Here is a 16,956-nt window from a genome sequence, read left to right as displayed (position 1 = left end):
AAGTTCGCAGTTCGAAGTCGAGAATACTGTGACTAGGAAATACTGGAAACTTGAAAGATTTGGCGAAAAAATTCTTCATACAATGAAGAGGAAGAAAATTCAAAATTTTCTTCCGGAAAAGGAAAATTTCCACAACTATCCTCCTTCCTGCAGACTAGGGTCGAGGTCTACTTACAATAAATGAGCTCTTCCACATGAAGGACCAGAGGCCTCGTCCAAAGCATGGTTAGATATCCGAAACGCTAGTAACTACAGTGCTGTACCTGTTCCTCCTCACTCAATAGCTGTTAGGCAAAGTCATGCACGACCCCCACACCGGAAAAACCTAGTGGTGGTAGATCATAGTAAACTCCCACTGTACGATGAAAAATCACCACCATGACGCAACGGGTGTGCGTTATCACTTCAGGGCGTAGCGAGAAATGCTCCGCGACAGTGCGAACCGCATCGTATCATCGTATGCTGGTCGGCGATAGTTGACCATCACGCGCGTTTGTCTTCACTTCTTCTCAAGAGAGTAATACGGAGGCCTAACATTCATTTATTCAGTCATGACGCCATCTGACATCGCTAATCAACGCCGCAACTGTCAGGGCGAATACTCTGGCCTTCTCGTATCTTGCCGTCCTGTATTCACGCGCTCCTCCAAGGTGTTTGTTCCTATTAATGGCATCAGCCACAGAGTCCAGCAGCGACGCTTCTGAGAGTTCCGATAAAAGTGGCTGCGAAGTTTACCTTCACGTGTAGTTCTGGGAGGGGAAAATTCACCAGAAATGGAGAAAATCCTTGGTGGAAAGACGGTGAAATGTGTCTCCTGTCGTTTTCATCCATCCTTATACGTACAATAATCGCTGGTGGATTTCCAGAAACTGACAGTACAACGATTTCGACTACTGGTCATTCCGTTGCAAACATCCTCAGTGTACACAGAGAGGTATGGCCGCGGCTTCATACGAGACAGTGAGAATTTCCCAGAGCCGTATTGACTCACATCCCAAGTTATAACAGTCTAACTTGTGCAGAACAGTTTCAACTCAGGTACGATCTATCGGAAAACACAAAATGGTTGGCCGATGTGTTTTCCCTGAAGTACAGATATTCATTGACATACATGCTCCGGTTCACCCCTTTCTTAGGGACTACAACTGCGGTGCTTTCCACACTGGCGTCGAGGTCTACGGAATGGAATACGTCTTCCAGTACTATGCAAACGAGGTGAGCCGTTCACAATCAATGGCGGAAAAGATAATCGCTTGTCAGCCGGACAACAACGAGCTTTCTGGTATTAGCGCGCAGATACCGAGAACTGATTCGGCTTACGTGTATAGAACCACGGTAGGACATTGGGGTCAGCCCAGGTCACTTGCAGAATACGACGCTCCTATGATCCAATATCGTTCAACCAACATATAGCATTGGTATTAATATGGCCAACGTTATGCGAAGCCGTCGTATTTCATGTCTGTGACCCACATGAACAGGATACAGATTCATGGATCTCAGATCGACATGGGCTGGACGAACTACAGCAATGACGAAGTTCACAGGATAATTTACGAGGAAATGCGGCCTCAGTGGATTCACAACACATACCACATCACAAAAAGGAATTGTGTAAGGATTTCTCGTGGTGTGGCACGCTAAGGTGGAGCTGTTAGGTCCATTTTTCCTCAGCGCTTTGTCGCCGACTGGGCGTCAAAGACGTGCCTGACTGGGTTTTCGGAGCAGCTAAGACGGCCGATGCAACACGTGGTATCTCGGCACTCGCTGACGCGGCGTGGCGCGCGGCGAAGTACTGGAATTCCTATTACTATAATGACGATGACGATGGGGAGAGCACTGGCAGAAATGAAGTTGATCCGGAAACTACCACCGTCACTTTCCCTTACCACGTGCAGCAGTGAAAATTTTTCAATTCACCAGTATCTCGTGAAAGAGAACAGAGATTCACCAGCAACAAGAATCTTGTCGTGTTCTTGTTCGAAAATGACAAATCTCAGTATCAAGTTCTGTTGTGTCTCTCTCGAGCAACTAGCAATGGAAGCCCCTTTCTCTCCGGAGCTGTCCAAGACGAAGGCCGCTGAGTCGGAGGAAAAATTGAAGATTTGCTGGCCTATCTTGATCTACATGGTGGTGGTAATACCGCTCGTATTGGTTCTTGTTGGATTTGCGATGGTGTCAGTGTCATCTTCTAGCTGTCTGCTGTGTAGTGAAGATGTTCGTGGGACAAAGACCTATGATGATCACCTATCTCTGGACTGTAAGGGAACTGGGTATGTGCTCCCATATGGATTCTTCGTTCAAAAATCTATGGCCGACTTGCATATCTTTCGTGTGCTCGGAAGACTCATCAAACGTGTGGGATGCGACAGAAGCTCGTGTTCGTTGCTCCTACGCAGGGTCTCCTAAATGTCGAATGATCTTCCATGTGGAAGTATATGGAGTACTCGGAGTAGTTCCTCAGTTCTGTGCGTTTTCAGATCGTTCTCTGGTTCATCTCTGGCCTTGGCATCACCGCAGGAGCTCATCGCCTGTGGTCCCATCGTTCTTACAAGGCCGGAAAGGTCATGCGAGGAATTTTGATGATCTGTGATAAGTTACACCAATCTGGTTGATGACGTCTCCTTTGCTCAGTTACCAGTATAGCCAACCAAGGCACAGTCCTGAAATGGGTCCGAGATCACAGGGTGCGCTGTGGCGCGGCGCGGGGGGGGGTATCTTACGGTTTCATCAGGTTCACCATTTGTACTCGGATACTCCAGCAGACCCCCACAACTCACAACGTGGATTCTTCTTCTCACACGTCGGCTGGCTGCTGGTGAGAATACACGACTAATGGAAGTGCAGAGTTGTTCAGACTCAAACGCCCGAGAAGGTGTCCGAGTGTCTCAAAAAGGTCACCACGAACGATTTGATGAACGATGGGTTCCTGACGCTGCAGAGCGGTAAAATTCTGACATTGTCGAGATCGGGTTTTTTGCTCATTTATTTCAGCTCTGGATCCATGGTGGAATCTTTCCTGGTGCTTCATCGTAAGCTACCCGCATTTTCTCATGGTGGGTGGCGACAGTTTTCACTCTCAGTTCCCTACGGCGTTTGCATCGATTTTTGGGGAGAGAGTCTCATGAATGCCTTCCTCCTGGCAGGAGCCTTCCGCTACTGCTTTGTAAGATTTTTCAGGCATGCGATCCTGATTCTGTCCTAAGGTTCTTCACGCGACTTGGGCGGTGAACTCCGTAGTGCATAGATGGGGCGTTCGACCATATGATCAGTCTGCCTTCACCACAGAGAACCCTTTCGTAAGTAGCAAGAGCGAGCCTGTTATTCCTGATGTGCTCTTCTCAGTGAATGATTTGCTATAAATAATACTTTATTTTTTTGTGATCGTCTAACACTGACAGTTTTTCTTTTGAGAGGAAGCATGGCGGGATATACAGCTACCATATGAGCGCTTTTGCAGGTGGCGTTCTTCGCGTTGGGTGAAGGCTGGCACAACTGGCATCATGCTTTTGAATGGGACTATGCAACTTCGGAGATGGGGGTCTGGCAGCAGTACAATCCCACCAAGGCGTTTATCGACTTCATGTCCGTCAACTCTGTTGTTCACTTTTTAATGGTTCTTTGATGCTTTTCAGGTGTTGGCTGGGTTTGGCTTGGGGCAGGAGGAGAGCGAATCCGAAGGGCTGGGACCATATGAAGGAGAGGCTTTCACGTAGTTGGGGAGGTTGCATCGCTTACTAGTGTCCTCTCGTATGGGGGAGGGGTCGTATGTGGAATCCCTCGTGGAAAGTCGGATTGCATAGAGCTCACTTGTATGCTTTGATCCACGTTGTTTTTGTCCGACACGGCTGGAGATATCCCATGAATGATGCAGGTAAGCTCGGACCCTCTTACAAGATTGTCGAAGTCAAGAGAGGTGTGCCGCTGTTCCGCTACAGAGAGACTAAACTCGTTAAGGAGTCTTAATGGCTCAATGGTAACCCATTTTCCACTCTACTATACTAGCCCATATTATCGTCGACCGTAGAGTCGTCGTCATGTCGTCAGTGTCCCTCGATTTCGCCTAGTTCGGTTAAGGTATAACCAGTTTTCACGGAGGTCTGGTTTTTTTCATGTTTGCTGAGTTTCCTCCATCAAAGTGGCTCTGCTTTGCTAATTAACGAGTCTATCGCACCATCTCACTTTTTACAAGGACCACTCTTATGGGCTTAAGACCAAACTAAGCATCATCCCGTGGCCTTTGTAGCGATGCCATATCGATTAGATTTTGTTGTTGATAATGGAGTATTGGTTGCTGGGCGTAAAGTCCCTATGTGGGCCCTGAAGGTGGTAGCGATTCGTTTACGGTTTACACACCGCCCGCAATTCGCGAAGCGGGATTTGTACACGTCTTTCTCAGCAGGGTTTGTCTACTTCTATGAAACTTCGCCCTTGCGTGATGACCCCTCCAACGAGCGGCTCTGAGACGCAGCAAGAGACGGAGTTCATTCCCAGGGCGAGCCCGGAGCGGCTCGACTGGCTCCGGCAATCTTTGCGGAATTGGCGTACGCCAGCGCAAAGAGATTTTATATTCTCCAAGGTTACTGAGGCAGAGTTCTGGGAGCCTATGCAGGTGCCCCAGCTTGGTGTTAACGTTATTTTGAATCATATAGAAGCATTTTCGGAGGAGCAACAGAAGTTGCTGAAGGATCGGTCTCGATATCCCATGCGGCTCCTTGCTGGTGCTCGTAGTACTAGCAGAGCACCCTCGGTGACAGGCTCTGAGAAGAGCCGGGAGACTCGACGTAGGAAGGTTCACAGGATTGGTAGTCTTGTCAGCTCTGGCGGGTACATCACTGTTGGATCAAGTCGGAGGGTTCACACTGGCTCGAAAGAAGAACGTTCCCGAGGAAGGGCGTTGAAAAGAAAAGTGAGGGAACAGCAGATACAGAAGAAAGCAGAAGTTGCATCGAAGGCGCCTAAGACGACCGAAGGCTCCGTCAAGTCAAGCGTCGAGGCCGAGGGTATGAGTACGCCTGTTAACGTGGACGATGACGAGCCTGCAGAGTCGGTTGTAAGGTCACCTGTGGGCAGTCCTAGTCTTGAGGTTGACTATTCTGTTGACTCCCCTGTTCTGGTTTGTCCCACGGTACCACGTGACGAGAAGTCCGTCGACCCTCCACCGGTGGAGGAAAAGGACTGTGAGAATTCAACAGAGATGGCGGATGCGCCTCCTGGTGATGAGGATCCGAGAGAAGTTATCTCGGAGAAGAAGCGAGCAGTTCTCGCAAAGAAGTAGTACCATTTCGTATTCCATTGGGTTGTCGAGCCATTCATCTCGTTCCTGCTGCACCGTCGTTATTGATTCATTCATCTTGACGGAGTCTCATCTCAAAGAAAAACAAGATTATAGAATAGACGAATAATTCAAGAAAGTCCGACAACTTGGAAATCAGTCATTCCTTATGCTCGCAACAGTGAGACTTGTCTCGTTTTACCGTGAAAGTATTCGATCGCTTGGTGAAGCTGACACGTGATAGCATCACTATGATCGCGGAGTCGATCTATGTTTCACAGCCTAGTCTGGTGGTTTTTGTCTAGAATACATATGCTTTCACTGGGAATTCATTTCATTTTCGCTTTCCCCGTACTCGTACTGCGTATGCCATCGTCTCTGTTTCAGGCAAGAGCTGCTGCAGAAGCAGATAGATCTGCAGAAACTGATACTTCGACGAAGACGCGAGAGTTCTCCGCTCGCTCATGCTGTTCAACCACGGCCCAAGCCTGCTTTACCTCCTCGGGGGCCACCCCGAATCAGGAAGCAAAGGACAAAGGGAGTGAAGGAAAGTGGTGGTGTAAGTCCGGAAGAAGCTTTGAGGCGAGTTCGGGAGTTGAAAAACGCTGTGGGTGCTCCCAAAGAAAAAGCTCCTAGTGAGATGTCAGAGTTGGATAAGTTTGAAAAATGTAAAGCAGAGGTGATGGCTAAGAAGAAGCAGGCAAGCGAAGAGAAATTGGCAGCAGCGGAAGCTGAGGAATCCCCGGCGATTAACTTGGGAGAAACACTCGAGGATGGAGGATCGCCCGCTGGCAGTTCGGAGAAAGAAGAGCCGTGGTTTGTGAAAGTGCGGTCATTGCCGCCTAGCAGCCCGGTGGCGGGGGAAGTCTCGGCCGCGGAAAGAGAGAAGAAGTTGATCGGGATTGTCTTGCAGGAGCGTTACAAAGGGTCAAGCGGCAACTCGGACATCTTCGGTGATGCTGAAGACTCGGACAAGGAGGACGTTTTCAAAGCGCCGGATGTCACGCCTTCGCCTCCTCAAGCTTCCATCGCTGATGACGATGACCTTGACATGGACGAGAATGAGTTTTTACGACTTGATTATTCTGACAACTAGTGTAGTGCAAGTGTTTATGGTCATCCGAATGGCCGGTGAGATGTGTACCATTTTTCAAGTAGTATATATTAACGTTAGATACGATTCTGTCGTTCTATTGGGTATTCTTGTATTGTCCATTACATCGGAGTTGAGTTCATCAGAGTAGTCACTTGATCCATTTACATACGGATTGAGGATGAAAAGTTCTTTCAAATACTAAAACATACCACTCATCCGGTATAGCTCAGATCTAATTCAGTACTCTGATCCAACTGACCACTGCGGATTAGCCTGCATGGTCATTGTCGAGACTTTCGTTCATTCGATTACGATGCTCTATTTGGATTATTGCCTGACTGTGGATCACTGATCGCCGAATTGCCAACGCTATCACAAAAAGTTCCCGGTATTTTCAAGGCCGCTGATCGTCTATTACGAAGAGATTCTCGTGGGGAAGTGTCATTAGCAGGTTTCTACTGATCAGCTTCCTGCGAAACACTCACTGCATGAAATATCTATTTTGCATGTTTTATTGTACTATAAGACATTCGGGAGCCGATGATCCAGTCATGATTGAATCACTTCACATCGCTATCGACATATCCTCTGAATGATTGCGAATATTATTCTTCATCGATCGTGTCTCCTGAGTAGAAGTGCGTTTCAGTTCATCTAACTTAGCCGAGCTCATTATGAGTGAGCTGGATGTCGGATGTCGCGTTCTGGGTTTTCGATAATGTTCTGGTATGCGCTTCCTGAAGAATCCATCTCGAATACCATATTGCTCGTATTCTTGATCCGCATTGATGATTGATTATCGCGAACCCGACAGAAGATAAGAAGAAGTCACTTTCTAATGTCGTCCGTATAGTGTCTCCCAATTGTCACAGCCGCTGGAGCATCAACACGCCCATTAATTACTAACACTACTCTCCATGGTTCCAGTCCCGAAGGAAACGAGTTACACAGAGCGAGTGGCGTAAGTCCATAGCAATCTCATCGCGGGAGCAAACTCATTTACTTCTTGGCCTTCTTCTTGCTAGCCTTGGCGGGCTCAGCGGCAACCTCGACGGTTTTGGCGACGGGGGCAGCAACCTCCTCAGCCTCAACAGCAGAAGCCTTGCCACTGCGCTTCTCCTTCATGGCGCGGGCCTTGGCCTTACGGGCTTCGGTCTGCTCCTCAAGGAGCTTGGCGCGCTCGGTCTCGGCCTTCCTCTTGTGGATGGCTTCGATGAGCACACGCTTGTTCTTGAAGGTGTTACCTAATCACGTGGCATTGGGAAGGCGATATTCAAGTGGGGACATGCTACCCTTAGACTTCATGTAGAAGAAGTGGTAGATGTGCTTGTCAACCTTGCCGGCCTCACGGTACTTCCTCAAGAGACGACGAAGGACGCGCTGACGCCTCATCCACAAGACCTTGGTGGGCATGCGGGCTTCAGCGGTACCCTTACGCTTGCCAGGGCCAGTGTGGCGTCCCTTGCGCTTAGCAAGGAGGTTCTTGCGAACGCGAGAACGAGAATGCATAGCGACCTGGCAAAAAGAAAAATAACAAAGAATTCGGCAATTCAAATGAACTTACGGGCTTTTTCATGATGATGCCATCATCGAGGAGCTTCCTAACACCCTTACGGGAGTTAGCAGTAGCAACCTCCATGGTCTCATTGGGGTCAATCCAGATGCGGTTCTTACCGCACTTGGCGACAGAAGCCGCCAAACGGCGTTGAAGCTTGAGCATGGACTAAACACGAAGACATCGTTACATAGGTCTCAACGGCTCCTATTCTATCGTGGCACACACGGGCAGGCCGCGAACACGAGGCAATCCAGGACGAGACAGCGTGGAGATTCCCCTCCCATACTACCATTTCCTATATATTCCACTCTGTGTGCACCGCTGCCAGGGCGTTGGGCGGACGAGTCGGGATCGTAGCGAACGTGGCGAGCGCGGAATATCGATCATTCGTGAAACTAGCGCACGCCATTCTAATCGATTGATTCATCGGGTCGGGTTGTGCACGCCCTAAGCCTTTGAGCGCCACTTTCAAACATGCACCATGTCTTGAGATCAGTACTGTCAATCTGGGCCTGTATGGGAATCGAAGCTCTTCTCTCGGTCTCATTGACCATGCCGTTTCGTCGTCTCATCTCGCGTCGGTCTACCTTTCTCACGGGGAGAGTCTCCACCTTTCATTTTTACAGACCGTAAGGGGTCTTAGTGATTTCTGTAGGTGTGCGGGGAGTGGAACTAATTCAGGTTTTGCTCTGTAGCTGCAGTAGCACAGGAAGCATCTGAATCACAGGCTGCTCCAGCTAGCGCTGTCAAAGTGATATTCCCATTTAGAAATCGCATTTGGTTTGAGTGTCTTTTATCCAGGCTCCGCGACTCCTCACTGATGCAGACACCATTCAAGTGAGACTTCATCGTGCGCGTCGCTTGCTGCATCGTCATGCGCTCTCAGTATGCCAAGCTCAAGATGAAACAGATGCAGGAGGCTGCCAACACCAAGTATATTCCATCGAGTTTTCCGGCAGATCCGACGGACGCCGACTATCTATCATGGTGGGTAGTCGGCTTGGACTTCTAAACCGTTTCATTTGAGGTACAAATCTTTCAAAAAGATCAAGTCTGCCGAGAAGAAACGAAGGGCATCGAGACTTCTGCGCCTCTCCCGTTCTATATTTCGACAGCTTGCTGTCAAGGCCTTAGATGTTGACGTATGGTTCGACCTGTCATCATTTACACGAGTTCTGTACTGGTTTTAGGCTATTTCGGAAAAGTGCCCCGAACTGGGTGAACTGTTGAAGAACCCTCCCACCATAGCCGGGGACAAGGATACTTCGTCGGCCCGACATTGGTGAGTTGGAGAGCCATGATTTCAGCGAAACGAGAACCTTCTGTCCCGCAGGGCCTCGCAAATTGAGAAATTACTGACTGAGAACGCTTCCTTATTAGAGGAGCTCGATCTCTCTCGGTCATTGAAGGGCTCCAAGACTGGGTAATTCGTTGTGTTCGTCTGTGACGTTGTCCAGTCGGCTTGCAGGACCTTGATCTCGCTGACGAGCGTCTCCTCCTTCAAGAGCCTTATAGCCTGTGGTGCCTTCGATAACGTTGAGAATACGCCTATTGTCACGGAAGGCGACCGGATCGGTGGGTGTCATCTATCCCTCGAGTTTGAGTGATGACGGACCATTTTTTTGCTCAGTCCACGCGCTGGTTCCCGAGTTGAAGGCTGACGAATCCCGGTATTTCAGTATCACTCTCAACGAGGCAGACTCTTTGGAGTCCTGGCTGGTGAAACATGGTGCGGAAAATGTCCCATCAAAAAAGTGAATTGACGCAGGGGTCTCATCTCAGTAGGATTGGCTTCTGACAGGTTCTCCGTGAGTAGCAGTGTGCGTAATAGTATTTCTAATGGACTCAAGAACGGTCTCCTCGAGTCCCCAAAACCGTCCATCATGAGACTGGCTCACTTCGCCATTGAAGATGCAGGTAGGACCTTACCCTCGCCAGGAGTTCTCTGAGTTTTATCTTTGCAGATACCAGCGAGAGTCTCGCTGTTCTGGTATCTGAGTTGAAGCAGAGTCCTGAGCGCCTAGATCAGCTGACCCCGGCGGAGGTTGTGCTCTTGAAGCGACGGATAGCTATCAACATGATCAAACGCGTGGATAACGTGAAAGATGCTAGGAGGTGAAACTCTATGAGGTCGATATTTTTGATGGGTAGTTGTTGCTTATTAGCTCGAAAGGCGTGTCGAAGAAGAAGGCCAAAAAGAGTTATGGAGCTATAATTAAGTACGGTTTTCTCGATCGCCCGCGTGAAGATCTCATAAAAGACAAGAACCTATTGGAGAGCCCAGGTGGGTTGCAAGATGGAGTTTGACTCTTAGATAGTGCACCTGTTGCAGAGACTGTGGCCAAGGTCGAGAAGGTTGTGGAGGAGTTGAAAGCTGACCCGGAACGGTATAAGACTCTCACGCCTGAGGAGACGAAGCTACTCACAGACCGCATAGAAGTGAACAAGAATACTTCAGGTGTTGTTAAGAGGATAAGGGAGTAAGAGGAACTGGCAGTATCTTGGCGTCTATCATGTTGCCTAGTTACCTCACGACTATTCGAGGCCAAGAGTCTACTGCCAGCTTATCTGATGCTCAGCTTCTTGACATGAGAGCGGAGTTCGAGGCCACCGTGAGTAGCTCCGACTTATGAGTCCAAGCGGGTCTATTCTCAGGAGCAGTACCGTAATCGGATCAAGGAAATAAAATTACAGCAATCGCAGGCTAAGCGCCAAACCCGTGTGGATAACCTAACCCAGAAGGCAATGACGGTCGCCAAGCAGATGTGGGGTGGTCGGACAGCTCTAAGCTTGGGCCGGAACGATTAATCAGGTTTTCTCGAGGGAGGTTAGATTTCGATCCATCGAGTAAATCTGAGGATGAGGTGCTTCAATGGTATCGAGATAGTGTTGCGGCGAAGATAGCGAAGAAGAAGTAAATTTTCAACCGGTGTTAGTGAGATTATCGTACTATTCTCTCAGAGAGGAGGCTGCCGCCTATCGTGCGAAGAAGCAAGTATACTTCTGGGAGAAAGCTCGAACAGAGACCGCTGCGGCGGGCCTTAATTGCGCTTAGCATGATAGTGTGGCCTCTGTTTCGGCAAACACGTTTCTGTGCTCTCATTCATTGTTTGGCACCTAGTCAGTTTAGGTGAGCTTTGCGAACACTGTGTAATCGAAACTCCGAAGTGAAAGAGACTCTGAGTTTGAGAAACTGCACGGCATGCAAACGATCAGGCGTAGATGTATTTGTACTGTAGCGATGCAAAAAAACTCTTGGCAGGTGGAACCCAGGATGAAATTACCAAGCAATTAGCATAATCCTTAGGATATTAAGATCATTCGCTGCACAGATTTCACCTTCTTAGGAACTGGTGACATTTGGTATACATCATTTGCCTAGTTAGTGAGCATGCAATGTTCATCCGATGTTACTAGTCACTCCGAGCTTGTAAGGAAAGCATGACGATGATGTGGATGTGGAGAACTCGCCAGTCGATGGCTTCGTTGCATTTGATGGACCATTTTCACTGCTGCGATCACCTGTAAGATGCTATACTTGCTTAGCAACATTTGTTGTATGAATGTCGTCAAGTGAGGATGAAGAATTCACCGACTAAAGACTTCAGTTTGCTATAGCAGGATAGCAGAGGCTAACAGAGGACAATTTCTGTCTCAGACATGTTGCCAGTGATGACCATTTCATCCAAGTTCCAGGTCATGCTCCGGGAGCGCTCCGTTCAGAACATTGCTCAGCAGTCCTGAGTCAGGACTACGTCCGCATGAAATTGGGCAGATGTTGGTTCTTCGCGTATGCCGGTTAGTGCCACATAGTAACGTAACAAAATCACTTTAGAGTCTGAAACTAGTTGTGCATACACAATTAACACTAGAATACGAAGTAACTACAACCGAATGACGGTTTCGATCACCAGAAATGACATGGGAGCAGCTGTAACGTGATACTATCGATGTAACTCTCACTGTAGGGAGAACACTAAGGCTTCGCCGGCATGGTAACCTCGACCATCGTTGTCACCTATAGTAACTCTGCCGTCTTTAGAATAAGGCTTCTCGGCCACGACGTGTAACATCCAGTCACGAGTACCACAGAGGAAAACGTCCCGGTAGGGGCCAAAGAGATGTGTTTCAGTGAGAATCTGACCAGAGACGCGCGTCTCCATGACTGCTATCTTCGCCATCGTATCTGCTCGCAGCAACATAGCGCATACATGAGCATTAGTCCCAGGAATAAAGCGAACAGCAGTGGCCCCATGGCTATCAAACTCCTGTGAAGGGTTCATCTCGCTGGAATACTGCAGACAAATCTTCTCCTTATGACTCTCCCCATGGGCAAGATAGAGCAGCACCAGTGAGGGAACAGACGTGTCCGTGAGATACACATCTTGAAGTTTTATAATTTTGTGTTGCACATGCATCGTGAACACAGACACTGTAGACTTTACATCGAATGCGATCATCTCACGCATCTCGAACGGCTGAACGAGAAGGTATCTGTCAATAGCAAGCATGTCTTTGACACTGCATGACGGATAGATCGGGCTCAGAACGGCACCGTCTGGGAAAGCAACTCTGTATATAATAGTAGAATCGCTCTCTAGAGTGTAATAGAGAATACCACCACAGAAGGAGGCACGCCGAATGGTCTTTCCCCAATCGCCGTCATATCGATCTCGCTTTCCGTGAAAATCTTCGGTGTCGAGATCAATGAGGACCCTTGCAACTTGCCCTGGATTCTCCGGCTCGAGTTCGATAACACGAAAACTGCTGAATGACTTTAGCTGTCTAACATAGGCAATAAGCTTGTCATTGGTTTTGTATAGACCGTCAACGCTGACGCCCGCGGTCCTGCGACGCAATACATACGAGTTGATTGCAATCCAGGGCAATGTATCCCAGAGCACAGCCTTCAAGTCGTCGAAGCCCATACCGATAAGTCGTTGCAGATAGGCGAGCTCCAGCGAGATACGGTTGCGATGGATCACTCGGTTGTTATGATGAGAGGCCATATGTGAAGAGAAGCAAGGACGAGAAACCCTATGTAGTTCCTCACCGATTAAATACCGCATGCCGTGGATGGACATTGATCTCACAGAAAAGTTTTGACTAGTCTCAACTTTGGCGCTCGTGCCCGAGGAACTGATGTTGTTCGCAAACAGTAGACCGTCTACTAGGCAGAATCTTACGCATCTCTTTTTCGAAACAGTTCTACTTGCCTATTTCCCGCCACCTTACACGTCTACAGCATATGCCTGAACAATAGCGAATACGACATAACACGGAGGATTCTTATGTTTAACTAGGTATAAGCAGCGTCAGAGAGGCATTGCTGATACACACGAACATACGCGCCCGTTAGCTGTGACGGTCAACACAAGTGACGTGACACACCCTGATAGATCCCCTCCCGCCTTGACTACACCTCATCAATTCGAACTCACCAAATATAAGGACAAGTTGAAAACATATGGAATCTATGGAATCTGACTTCGTGGAATGAAAGGAGACTCCAGCCAGTGATGAAACGTTAACCAGTGACTTACAATTCGGGTTTTGTCTCGTGAATTTCATAGTACTGGTAATACAATCCTACAAAGAGAGATGATCGAGCTTCAAGCCCTGTTAGGATTTGATCCTTCAACATCTCCGAGCATGCCCTCAACCACTCACGAATCTCAGTCTTCGCACAAAGTGTGCAAAATGGAGGGTACTTCAAGTACTCTTTGCACAAATTGTGTGCTGTGAATGGTCACCTTTCACGACATGAGCTATCCAGTAGTGCATATCGAATCGGTATTATTGGGTGTCTGGAAAATATCGTGGACGACATGAGCTCGATGTCATGGTCCCAGACATGAGCTTGCCTGGTAGTTCCCTGTCGGGTAAGCCCCCTTGCTCCACCGACCCTCTTCTATCCTTCCGAGATCGTTAATTATCTCTTGTATTAGCATCTCCGATTCAGTGGTTTGGCTTCATTTCCCCCTCAGTGAGTGAGCTGAATATAACTGTCATCGCCACATGTTCAATGATCCTCCACTTGAGCCGATCCCCCGCGGGATCCCCGATTTCATGTGTAATCTTGATACAGTGGCGTTCGAGAGTAGAACTGTTATCAACGAACTAGCAGGAGATAAAGAGACGTGGGAAGTAGCCGGAATATTGTAAGTGGCTCAGGCTACAGCTCCGATATATGGGTACAATCTCTCTCTCAGGCAACGTCAACGCGTCGTCGGTTTGGGCATTCAATGCAATGCCGGTGAACAGGGCATCCACGCTGTAGACACCTAGTACATCAGCTATCTATGACACATCGCCTCAGATATCCGTTGCAACTGTCGAGCACGGTGTATTCGTATACATTTTGGCCGATCGCTGGCTCCCTAATGGACTTTGGCGCTTACTGAGGAATTCAGTAAACTGGGAACCGCACATAGGGACGGCTTGTTGAGTCGTTCTCGTGTAAGCTACTGATAGAATCCTAGCGTTTCAGAATTGCACCAAGGTCATCTGCAATATCAATGAGCATCTCATACAAAGAGTCTGCGATTGTTTCCGGCTCCCCGACCTCTGGGACGATCTGCATGACATCGGAGACTATAGCGTGCAGTCGGCGGCTCAAGCTTTGGGCTTGAGGGTATTCTGGCCTAAGTGAGTATGTGCTTCCCAAGTTTCTGTGGAAGCAAGAGCCCTCGTCAACTCTTCTTTCTCGACTGCTGCTCAATTCATGAGTCATAAATATATAGCGATTCTTTAGCATTTCCGCTCGTATGGTTTACATCGGATTACTCTTTGTCTCAGATCTAGAGATTTTCACAACTACAGTCAACCGAATTTAGACGCCGGCCACCAGGGGTACTTGGCTGTGAACGCGTTGGTACCTTTACTCGTGGCCGCTGATCGCCAAATACTACGTTTGGATGTACGCTGTGAGTGAATGTCGATCACGTAGAATGTTCATTCGCCAGAGGCAAGATTACTCAAGGATGAGAGATTACTTCACGATGTATGACATTAATGAAGGATCTCGAGCAGCCGTGCTCGCGCGACAAAGCTTAGCGCGACTGAGGTTAGTGCGACAGAGCTCAGCGCGACACTGGTTACGTAAGGAACCACTTGCATCGGCTACACGAGAGGAGTGTGATGGGCTCATTTGCAGGTGGACAAAATGCATCCGAGAAGGGTACCTCTGATCACGAGACTTCTGACAACGGGACTCCTGACGACGGGACTCCTGACGACGAGACTTCTGGTGAAGAGACTTCAGCCGATGAGACTCCTGACGACGGGACTTCTGGTGAAGAGACTTCAGCCGATGAGGCTTCTGGTGACGAGGCTCCATCTGAAGTAACTCATGGCGAGATTCGAGAGATCTCCCAACGGGAGCCACAGGTTCCATTCAGCGAGATTCTATTCAGGAGCCCCACACGCGACGAGACTCTGCGAAACATGGAAAGCTGAAGGATGCTCATCAGTCCAAGAAACGTCAAAGGAATATTCATGGAGAAGGATCGAGGAAGTGCAGTAGGAAGACTTAGTCCGAGAATACTATCAGGTAAGAGGAGAATACACATTTTCAGTCAGAACTAACTACGTTTCGGATTTGATTGGAGTTGTGCAGTTAATGAGCGGGATATAAACAACAGAGCTAGAGACACGTTCTAGACTTGGACTGTATGAATTCGGGCTCGAGAACCTGATTTATTCCATAAAACCGGCGGTTGCGTCGGCGCAATGTCTTCTGTATCACGTAACCACGCTACTTCGTTCAGTTCTGCAACTTATTCGAGTACGTCACTACCGAGGCATCTCACGTTGTATCTGAATCTGGCATGTAGCGTTCCGCATGCTTCCTTGGGGAATCACCGATGCACTCCCGATTCGTCAGGGGCGCCGCGAACTGTGTAGGCCAGATTACGAAACTTAGCTACCGCATTTTGGCCAGGCATTACTACTGTAATGACAGACATTATCTCGGGGTCTACAAATGAACAGGGAAACACAGCGTTGGCGAGCAGTAGCACACCACGACACAGCGCACGATGATTCGCCTCACGAGAAGTCTCAGATAGAAATGTATTCCCAACAGTCAGAAAGCGAAAGTCGGAGCATCTGTCGATATGCTCACAGCACGAGCACGAGCACTCAACGTTGTGCGCTTGACCGATGCGTGTTAGCGAAGCGACCGATGTCCGCATCGAAAGTATCAATATCCGCGAAACGAGACTAGATTCAGCAAGAGGCCCTTCCGATAGGCTTAGTGCAGTAACCTTGAACCGCACCTGAAGTATTTGTTCAATCTGCGATGGGTCGCCTGCCGCACGACTCATGCGCTTCCAGGACTGGCGTTAGCCACCAACTGTGTTTTCACAATAGGTTCCCACAATGGATTCGACCCGAACATCCTACATACTTTTGTCGGAATCATCACAGGAGAGGTGACGTTGGACGCGCATGGACCACCATCATCAAAACGACAATATGGGTAAAGAACATAGCGGACCTAGTGAAGCTTGATCGGTAAAGAGTTCTCTTCCAGAGCAACTGATCACGCATTCCTTCGTTCCCGGTGGCTTCCAGATCACTCTCAGTGTCCTAGCATTGTGGCAACAGTAGCTGCACGCGTCATTGCTCCATGACGCTCCCGTTTCGTAGCGGATCCTGCGACTTGCCAAGCTTTTCTCCTGAGTATCCTGTGGGCATTATCGCTTTTCGTTACTCTGTTGGCTGGGAGAAGCCAACACAAGCATACAGCCAAGACGCGGTGGAATGAACACTTGAGTATCAAGGAACACATTTCTGCTCGAAATCATGCTCTACGAGCAATGCTCGTCGAGCATGCTTTGCTGTGAGCTCGCACACACTCCCTCCACGTAGCTGCCATTTACAAAACCAACCCCGGAGTGATGAAATAGTCCAGCAGCGTTTAGCCAGTTGACTTCCATTGGGACACTCGACGGACTTATCGTATATTTTGTCAAGTAACACGTTCTAACTCCAATCAAACTGGAGTTCTGCTCGAAGACCGCG

The 16,956-nt window shown here is 48.7% G+C and overlaps 9 protein-coding genes across 9 annotated transcripts in view; 6 read left to right on the top strand and 3 right to left on the bottom strand.

The window, feature by feature from the left end:
• Nucleotides 1-1,136: 1,136 nt before the first annotated feature.
• Pmar_PMAR016226 (conserved hypothetical protein) lies at nt 1,137-1,904 on the top strand (the record flags this gene model as incomplete). The annotated part of the gene is made up of 4 exons (XM_002783754.1): nt 1,137-1,215; nt 1,276-1,335; nt 1,504-1,614; nt 1,659-1,904. Coding segments are annotated over 4 exons (496 nt in total), but the record flags the coding sequence as incomplete, so codon positions are not given.
• Nucleotides 1,905-1,986: 82 nt separating this feature from the next.
• Pmar_PMAR016225 (Acyl-CoA desaturase, putative) lies at nt 1,987-3,966 on the top strand (the record flags this gene model as incomplete). Its single annotated transcript, XM_002783753.1, has 11 exons — nt 1,987-2,136; nt 2,183-2,260; nt 2,481-2,589; nt 2,635-2,687; nt 2,735-2,818; nt 2,858-2,945; nt 3,084-3,166; nt 3,207-3,299; nt 3,461-3,585; nt 3,636-3,712; nt 3,875-3,966. 11 exons carry the CDS (start codon nt 1,987-1,989, stop codon nt 3,964-3,966), a joined length of 1,032 nt encoding a protein of 343 aa, XP_002783799.1.
• A 472-nt stretch (nt 3,967-4,438) lies between these two features.
• Pmar_PMAR016224 (conserved hypothetical protein) lies at nt 4,439-6,371 on the top strand (the record flags this gene model as incomplete). The annotated part of the gene is made up of 2 exons (XM_002783752.1): nt 4,439-5,274; nt 5,663-6,371. 2 exons carry the CDS (start codon nt 4,439-4,441, stop codon nt 6,369-6,371), a joined length of 1,545 nt encoding a protein of 514 aa, XP_002783798.1.
• Nucleotides 6,372-7,294: 923 nt separating this feature from the next.
• Pmar_PMAR016223 (60S ribosomal protein L19, putative) lies at nt 7,295-8,261 on the bottom strand. The gene is made up of 4 exons (XM_002783751.1): nt 8,219-8,261; nt 7,936-8,094; nt 7,664-7,886; nt 7,295-7,615 (listed from the first exon to the last, which is right to left on the bottom strand). The coding sequence occupies exons 1-4, from the start codon at nt 8,219-8,221 to the stop codon at nt 7,371-7,373; spliced, it is 630 nt and encodes a 209-aa protein (XP_002783797.1). The 5' UTR covers nt 8,222-8,261; the 3' UTR covers nt 7,295-7,370.
• A 542-nt stretch (nt 8,262-8,803) lies between these two features.
• Pmar_PMAR016222 (hypothetical protein) lies at nt 8,804-10,984 on the top strand (the record flags this gene model as incomplete). The annotated part of the gene is made up of 14 exons (XM_002783750.1): nt 8,804-8,916; nt 8,957-9,071; nt 9,120-9,211; nt 9,263-9,352; nt 9,398-9,504; nt 9,560-9,683; nt 9,731-9,846; nt 9,894-10,044; nt 10,095-10,213; nt 10,262-10,409; nt 10,454-10,541; nt 10,585-10,694; nt 10,742-10,843; nt 10,891-10,984. The coding sequence occupies 14 exons, from the start codon at nt 8,804-8,806 to the stop codon at nt 10,982-10,984; spliced, it is 1,569 nt and encodes a 522-aa protein (XP_002783796.1).
• Nucleotides 10,985-11,888: 904 nt separating this feature from the next.
• On the bottom strand, nt 11,889-12,938 carry Pmar_PMAR016221 (hypothetical protein; the record flags this gene model as incomplete). Its single annotated transcript, XM_002783749.1, has 1 exon — nt 11,889-12,938. One exon carries the CDS (start codon nt 12,936-12,938, stop codon nt 11,889-11,891), a length of 1,050 nt encoding a protein of 349 aa, XP_002783795.1.
• A 1,009-nt stretch (nt 12,939-13,947) lies between these two features.
• Nucleotides 13,948-14,217, top strand: Pmar_PMAR016220 (hypothetical protein; the record flags this gene model as incomplete). Its single annotated transcript, XM_002783748.1, has 2 exons — nt 13,948-14,090; nt 14,142-14,217. The coding sequence occupies 2 exons, from the start codon at nt 13,948-13,950 to the stop codon at nt 14,215-14,217; spliced, it is 219 nt and encodes a 72-aa protein (XP_002783794.1).
• Nucleotides 14,218-15,069: 852 nt separating this feature from the next.
• Pmar_PMAR016219 (hypothetical protein) lies at nt 15,070-15,387 on the top strand (the record flags this gene model as incomplete). The annotated part of the gene is made up of 1 exon (XM_002783747.1): nt 15,070-15,387. One exon carries the CDS (start codon nt 15,070-15,072, stop codon nt 15,385-15,387), a length of 318 nt encoding a protein of 105 aa, XP_002783793.1.
• A 1,530-nt stretch (nt 15,388-16,917) lies between these two features.
• Nucleotides 16,918-16,956, bottom strand: part of Pmar_PMAR016218 (chromosome region maintenance protein, putative) — a gene marked incomplete at both ends in the record, with an annotated part of 3,940 nt that continues 3,901 nt past the window's right edge. The window contains one exon of the mRNA XM_002783746.1: nt 16,918-16,956. Coding sequence (XP_002783792.1) covers nt 16,918-16,956 — 39 coding nt within the window.

The sequence above is a fragment of the Perkinsus marinus genome (genome assembly GCF_000006405.1).
Source record: "Perkinsus marinus ATCC 50983 genomic scaffold scf_1104296936226, whole genome shotgun sequence".
Taxonomy (NCBI): Eukaryota; Perkinsozoa; order Perkinsida; family Perkinsidae; genus Perkinsus; species Perkinsus marinus.
Note: the sequence above shows the minus strand (reverse complement) of the source record. Positions and strands in the feature narration are given on the sequence as shown.

Excerpts from the sequence above, each read along its gene's own strand:
- Pmar_PMAR016223 (XM_002783751.1), bottom strand. Across the intron at positions 7,887-7,935 it reads GCATCATCATGAAAAAGCCC|GTCGCTATGCATTCTCGTTC; the intron begins GTAAGTTCATTT and ends TCTTTTTGCCAG. Across the intron at positions 7,616-7,663 it reads CTTCTACATGAAGTCTAAGG|GTAACACCTTCAAGAACAAG; the intron begins GTAGCATGTCCC and ends CCACGTGATTAG.